At 38.6% G+C, this 8,285-nt stretch overlaps 1 protein-coding gene across 1 annotated transcript; it reads left to right on the top strand.

Moving 5' to 3' along the window:
* Window positions 1-6,006: 6,006 nt before the first annotated feature.
* On the top strand, window positions 6,007-7,113 carry LOC121379784. Its single transcript, XM_041508436.1, has one exon. The coding sequence runs from the start codon at window positions 6,007-6,009 to the stop codon at window positions 7,111-7,113; it is 1,107 nt and encodes a 368-aa protein (XP_041364370.1).
* The last annotated feature ends 1,172 nt before the right edge of the window (window positions 7,114-8,285 follow it).

Raw genomic sequence — 8,285 nt, forward strand, 5'->3', positions numbered from 1 at the left:
GTAATAGTAGTAGTGGTAGTGGTAGTGGTCGTGGCAGTGGTAGCAGCAGCGGCAGTGGTAGCAGTAGCAGTAGTAGTAGAGTAGTAGTAGCAGTAGCAGTAGTAGAGTAGTAGTAGCAGTGTTACTGTAGCCTAACCGTAATATTTTGTTTTGCTTGAGCTTTTTTTTTTATTCAAATAATTTATTAGAAATAAAACATAATATTGAAAAATTTGATTGAATTTACACTACTCTGCAAACAAATAAGTTGTGGTTTTAAACACGTATATCTGTATATCTTCATTTTAAATCACTATAACAAACATTGAATAGAACTCGGAAGTAAACAGCAAAGAATGGAACGTGGCGTTTTTCAAATTAAAGCTTTATTACATGGTGTTAGCGTTATTGCAAACACTCAAGTATTTTATCAGTCAAATATGTACACATTTAATGTTTTTAGCATGATGGATATTTAATAAAAAGTTGTGAGCACTGTAGGGAAACCCACGATTTGACTGACCTTTCTTTCTTTTTTTTCTTCCATTATTATTAATTTTTTGTTTACCACCAACTGCGTAATTTAGTAGATTTTTATTATTTACTTTAATTTTAGCCGTTCTACGCTTCAGTCACATACATGCTCACAATTAGGTCGGGAATAATAGAATGGATATACCGATCGGTGCGTTACGACAATACAAATTTAGAAATCGGAATTGTGTATAGTGCACGAGCGCCACCTGTCGGAAAGTCTCTGATAGTTTCCTATTGTGGGCAACTCGTTCGATGGTTTGTTACATGCTCACGATACCGACAGGACATTGATTTTAAATAGCACAATTCATATCTACTTTTAAAAATATTTTATTTATTTTAACACATAATAGGATAATATCGACATATAGAGACATTTTCCCATATAAACGTCTACGTTGGGACCCAAAAGATATATCGACACAAACGTAGCCTAATATTGACTTAAACGTATCGACTCAATCGAGATAAAAAAAAAAGAAAGAAGCTAGTTAATACACGTACTTGCCGAGACCAAGCAGTCATATTGACACAAGCGATATATCGACTGAAGCAAGTTCGACACAACGGTGTTCGTGTGTGTGTGTGTGTGTGTGTGTGTGTGTGACACACAGGAGACGTTTCCCTTAATTAGTAAATAATGTATGGTCATTTTTGTAAAATAGCCTCTATGTAATGAGATTGCAATGCATTATGTTTATATTCTATTTTAGCAAACCTGCTGTTAGACTATCGAACACAAATAACATCAGTTACTTCCTTTCTGACTTTCCTTCCATCTTTCTCTCTTTCAATAATATTCATTTGTGTTCATATTTAAATTGCATAAATATATTACTGTTGTGATTATGTATGTATTATGAAGAAGGCCTTGTAAGTTGGAAAAAAACTTGTGCCTAATCTATTTGGTTTTTTTTTTAAAGCAATAAAACATGTTTCATTTAATCAATATATTGGCATGGAATTTGAATTTTAAAACATTGAAGTAGGAAACCAGTACTATTAAATCATCTACCTGACAGTTATCCCTAAAGGCCAACCATGTCCTTGAGTTATGTTATATCAAAATGGTACGACCAAAGAAAAACAATCGTGCACTTTTAAATGCAATTTTTGAATGAATATGAATTAATATACTGATTATTAACAGTAGCCCTTAAACGAGTAAAATTTTACTGCGATAGTAAAATTGAAATATTATTTTATCAGGCGCGCCAACATCAAAAAATAAAAATAAGTAATAAAATTAAAATCTGTTTATATACCTCTTATCGTGTCCGTCCCCCCCCCCCCCCCCCCCCGTGGCCCAGGCCCCCCACCCCACCCCAACTTTCCACAAAACCCCTGAATCCGCACCTGATTGTACTGGAACGGTTAAACACATATTAGCACAAGTAGTGCAGATAACCTATGGTATACCCATCACAAATTGCAAAAGTAATTAAATTAAATGTGTTTGCTCAGAATTTAGTAAGGAATAACATTAAAAATGTAGAAAAAATTATAATTAGTGGAACAGGTAGTAATTTGGTTTTAACTTAGTCTGAGCACTGACGCATCAGTAGTCCATATTTAAAAACAAAAGTACTTCCCAGGGCATTTTGTGCCTAAAGTGGCAACTCAACTCATCGTACATAATTTGAGGATGTTCATTTAAAACACAAATGTTACCAACTAATACTTCCATGTAATGTCTAGACTTCTAATTGATGTGCATGCATAATATTAATAGTTATTCCTATATTTTATATGTCTAAGATTTGAAGTGTTTTAGTTAGTTATACATGTATATAAAATAAATTTAATATGTCTATCAGTATAACCAACAAACTGTAACGAAATTCTACAAAACATGATTATTTCAGCTTCTAGCTGTCTAGGTGACATTGTTATTTTTAAGTGCACAAATCTCCGTTTCCTTAGATGAAGATAGCTTTATTACGAATATGCGATCAATATATCTGTTCGATACAAACCACTCCATGTTACCTGATGAAAACAGACAAACTACTTGATGTTTGCTTGCTTCCGATTTCATCATCCGAATGAATGACACCCCAGCACGAAATATACATTGGCTACTGAATGTCAAACTTTGGTTAATGCAAACATGAAGTGATGATCAATATCAATATAAAAATTCAAGAATTAAATAAAAACACAGTGTAAAGAACTGTGCAAGAAATACCAATATCACAGTTAGATAAAATTAAAATTTAGAATAAAATTGCAACAGAAGTTCAGGATGGAATCGAAATGATTTCATCACCTTTCTTCATCGAAATATATCTTTTCCAGTTTCCTTCAGATGATTGCGCTCCAACAAAATATGGCGTACTGTCAGAGTACACTGATAGTGCTCACACTGAGGTGGAGGATCCGTCTTCAGAATAAATTAAAGTATATATGTATGACCGATGCTAGCACGACTCCTCATCTGTTTCATTTTAATTTCTTAACCATCGCATCTAAACCCATCTTCATGGTTATGGAAAAACCCCGCGGTGTCCTTGGAGATGACTCCGAGTTAAAACACTCGTCCACAGCTTTCCGCCTGGTCTTGTTTAATAGACAACCATATGTCTGGAGGACAGACCTTACAGAGTATATTTGGCCGCAGTCTTCACAGATTGTTCTGAGCAGTGAGGCGTTTGTTTGTTTGTTTGTTTTTTGTTTTTTGTGGGGTTTTTTTAATGGAACACACGATTAGACGTCCAACATCCGGGGAGCAGACGAAGATGTGCCTTAGCTATAAAAAAAAGTTGTTGGATGGATAATTATAAAAGGATTCTTCGGAAAGTATTTGCTTAATTTAGCTTCCAGGGTGTAGAAACGTTCATCGTGACAGCATGAATTCAGATAAAATATTGGTTTGTGAATAAACATAGCATCATTTAAAAACACGTTTGAGTATATTTGAAATAAATATTTATTTTTTATTTGTTTTTAAATGTACTCATATGAGTACATGGGGCTGTACTCGTATGAGTACAAAAGTAATTATTACATCAGATTTTAAAAATATTTGTTGCAATCAGAAAAAAACATATCAAATTTATTTAACACACCATAAGAACAATGTAGCAGATCTATAAGTGCAGAGAAAAGACTACAAGATAAACATGTTGCCGTAGGTGCTTATTGTACTCAAACGAGTACACATTTAAATGTTTGGCTCTGTTCAAATATAAGTTTAATCATTCAAGTAAATTGCACTCATTTTGAGAATATTAGACATATATGGAAATTCTCAGTACTTCTTCATTAGAAATATTTCATTTTTGCAAATAGTGTTTGTGCTTATAAAGTATGCATTCATTTGAGTACACTGGGTTTTAAAGGGTTAAAAGATAATTTATTGTATAGAATATCGATCAGCATCTGTATAAACAAGCTGTTGTTGTCCTAATGTCTGTAGGAGCTCATATCCGATTTCATCTTCCAATAATGTTGTACGTACAAAAACAATATATATTACGAAGTAAAATGAGCAACAGAATAGATGTCTAACGACACGAAAAATACATCGGCTATTGGGTGTCAAACTATGGTAAATGCAAAACAATAAGTGATGATTAAAATGAGCAATAAAATAGAATAGAATAGATGTTTAACGACACCCCAGACACTGGTATTCTAAACAAGAAAATGTATTAAATATGAAATTGTAGTCGCAAAAACGTCTGCTGCAAACTCAGGATAGTCCCTTTATATGTTAACTGTAGGATATTCTGTGTTAATAATATTGCATGTTCTTGTCATGAGTAGTAAGGAGGCCTGTTGAGAGTCATGACCTACTTTCCGTGACCTTGACCTTGATGACGTCACGTGACCTCGTCCTACTGGCCCTGACCTACTTAGACTGGCCTTGACCTTGATGACGTCACGGACTACTGTACCGTGTGCAACGTCCTACTGGCCCCGACCTACTTAGACTAACCTTGACCTACTTAGACTGGCCTACTGTGCCGCGTGCAACGTCCTACTGACCCGGCCCTGACCTATTTAGACCGGCCCCTGACCTACTTAGACTAACACGAAAGAGTATAAAAAGGCTAGATACGGTTTCATTGTCATTCGCTCGCCGAAAACGATCAGATCTACGTTCAATCCAGAGATGGCCTGTTCCACAAGTGATGAAGCGAGATGTCGTCTAGAACTTGGAACTAACGTCTACGTGGTGGCCAAGTTATGGAAAGGGGACACTGCTATTCAGATAAGGAAATTTGACAGTGACAAGGGGAAAACTTTCCCCACCAAGCGAGGTATTGTCCTTAGTCTTAAACAGTGGATCGAACTGTCTGGATGTAAAAGCCAAATTGACGAAACGATTTCAGCATTAAACCAGGGGAAAGACGAAACATTGTTCAGACACCTTGGTGTCAACGTCCATGTCAGCGTCGACAAGAACTTTGCTGGGGTGGACCTGCGTCAGTGGTGGTGGTGTGAAGAAACTAAATCCGTGAAACCTTCGAAGAAGGGAATATTCCTTTCTCTACAACAATGGGAGAAACTGAAAGGCTGTTTCACAGTCATGTGTAACTTTGTACCAGAGCTGAACTCGATTGTGCCCTGAGCCATGCAAGACGACCATCAAAACCAGATGGGATTTCTTCAGTGTAACTTCTGCAACCCTAACGAGTGTCACCAGTGGTGAACGAGTTTTGTTTTGGATGAAGGTATAAAAGAATGGATTTATGGTTTACACTTCATTTGCTTTGTGACTGTGCTAGAGAACAGACGTGTTTTATGATTCTGACATTCTTGTGTCTTGTTGCACTCTATCTGGAACGAAGAAGATGGCATCGGGATATTCGAGCAGTCTTAGTATCAGCAGCAGTAGCGACGAGGACGACGTCTTGGTCTGCAAATGTTCAGAAAGACATACAATCAAAAGAGTGGCTACCAAACCAGATGAGAAGAAGAGTACTCATTGTGTGGATCAAACGGATGCTGCCTGTGACACTATGGATGAAGATGGTGAAATCAAAGAAGCCGTGGATCAAACAGATGCAGCCCGTGACACAGACGCTTCCTGGGATCAAGAAGACTGCTGTTCGAGACGTTACCTGTTCTGCCATCGTCCCGAAATGCGCCACATCTACACACGGATGCAGACATTTGGGTGGTGGCCCATACAGTTACGCCAGAAACCGAGGGAGCTCGCCAAGGCCGGTTTCTTCTACTCGGGGGATCACGATGCCGTCGTCTGTTACTGTTGTGGACTACGTGCCTACCGATGGCAGAGAATGGACGACCCAGTGATGGAACATTACAGACTGTCCCCGAGATGTCCCTATGTGAATAACGTGTTCAGACATTAACTGTTTCAAACACGTGTGAGACACTTGAATGTTTTTGACATAACTGTATGTTTTGTCATATATTTTATGTACTACATTTTTGTTGTTTAGTAATAAAATTTTGCGTTGTATCCTTCCGTTATTTATAAATAGCATGACTTTGTGACATGTATGTCAGTTGAGAACCATGTCTCAGTGGGAAAGGTACCTAGAGTCTATTTACTACGATGTAAAACATCCTGGGAGTTATGCAGGTCCTAGTAAACTGTATCAAGCTGTTAAAGCAGAGGGTAAATTTAAAATTCCTCTGACACGTATTAAATCATGGTTGAAAGGTCAAGAGACCTATACCATGACACATCAAGTGAGGCGAAAGTTTCCACGTAATACCTATGTTGTGGAAGAGTTAGACAGTCACTGGCAATCCGATCTAATGGATATGGTCAGTTTGGCTAAATACAATGACGGGGTGAGATACCTCATGATGATCATTGATCTGTTCTCCAGGTACTTGTGGGTGTTACCACTCAAGTCGAAAACGGGGAACGACGTGGTAGAGACTTTGACAGAATTCTGGAAATCAGAGTCCAGAAAACCCAAACTGTTTCAGTCCGATTCAGGGTCAGAATACAAGAACCATAAGGTCAAAGCATTGCTGAAGTCGCATGGCATAACACAGCTGTTTGCTCTCAATGAAACCAAAGCAAGTTATGCCGAACGGGTCATTAAAACCATTAAAATGCGTCTCTATCGCTACATGTTAAGAAACTTTACTTACAAGTACATGGATGTCCTAGAGAAAGTCGTCTATAGTTATAACCACACCAAACATCGAATGTTAGGTCAAACACCAGCCAGTGTCAACCAAACGAACGAAGGAGAGGTCCGTCTGTCTCAGTACCTGATCAAACCTAAAAAGGCAATCCACAAAAAGAAGTTTACATTTAATATAGGTGATAAAGTACGAGTCAGTCATCTTCGGGGCACCTTTGATCGGGAATACCAAGAGAAATGGTCTGGCGAAATATTTACCATTGAGAAAAGGTACTGGTCTCACGGTAAAGACTTGTACAAATTAAAGGACTGGGGTGGTGATGCCATCGAAGGGACATTCTATGCAGCTGAACTTCAAAAGGTGACTGAGAATCCTGATCAACTGTACCGTATCCAAGACATTGTGAAAAGGAGAATACGGAACAAACAGAAAGAAGTGTTGGTGAAATGGCTTCACTGGCCTAAGAAGTACAATTCGTGGATTCCAGAAGCAGACGTTGTTCGATATCAGACAGTATAAAAGACCTCAGCACATGTTTGACTTTTCATTATCATGGAAGAAATTGTAGAGACACAACCTCTGTCAAGAAGTCATTCGGGTGATACCTGGACATTTTTTGGTAAACGTGTGGCCAAATCGGAAACGGTATTTTTCTCTCAAATCATCATCATATATGTGGTGGTGATTACGTGTATCATCAACTTGTCTCTTCATCAAGGTAATTCTAACTTGTGGACAGCACTACTCAGCAGTAGCTTGGGTTATTTGCTGCCAAATCCCAAGATCAAAACGAATAAGCACCATGGATAAGTACATTACCATTCGAAGTACAGACAGCCACGTCTTACTTTCCCGACAACACACACTGGTCTTTAGAGTCAATCTGTATGACGACTACATCTCGGTAAAAAGTGGGTGGTAGCAGCCACCGAAATCACCATTCAGAACTGGGAAGTTTCGAGAAAATCAGACAGCGTGACATTTACGTGTGTTCCAACATCTGCTACAGCTCACACGTTGGAGAAAGAAAGGAGCCCTTGCTGGTTTTGAAACATGGTGAATGTTCTTAAAACATTACAATTATTTAAAATGAGCAATATTCCCGATTACCATGCCTTTTGGGTTAGAATTTATGAACAAGAACAAGTTTGGTTTGGTGGCGATTCTTCAATTGCTGGCCCGCGATTTCGTTTCCCGGCGAAATCATTTTACAGGTCTAACAAATAAGCAGGGAAAATTCCTGTACATTTTACAAGCTAAAAAAGGGTTTTGCCCCCCCCTTTGTTTCCCTTATTTAACAACTTACTGGTCCTAAAGAAAACCTTGGTTGTGGCCGGATTTTCCAGGCCCAAAAAGTATTTGCAAAAACACCCTTTGGTTAGAACCTTCAGAAAATCCTTGGACCAATGAAAGCCAAAAACAAGGTGGCCCGTTTTCCGGGACCAGGAAACTCGGCCTCATTAAATTCAAGTTGGAAAAAATTCATTTGGGATGACCTAAACCAGGCCCCACCTGGTCAAAAAAACAGCAAGTTCCCCACACCCCCCCCCCCCCAAGTGAAAAAGTGGGCCCGTTTCTAAAAGGGAAAGGCCAACGGCCCCTTCCAAAAGCCGGGCCCCCCGAATCAATTTGGGAAAAGCTCCGTTTGTGTGTGGTTCCCCGGCTTGGGCCCTCAAACTTTCTAGAACCCC

The sequence above is a fragment of the Gigantopelta aegis genome, chromosome 8 (assembly GCF_016097555.1).
Source record: "Gigantopelta aegis isolate Gae_Host chromosome 8, Gae_host_genome, whole genome shotgun sequence".
In the NCBI taxonomy this organism is placed as follows: domain Eukaryota; kingdom Metazoa; phylum Mollusca; class Gastropoda; order Neomphalida; family Peltospiridae; genus Gigantopelta; species Gigantopelta aegis.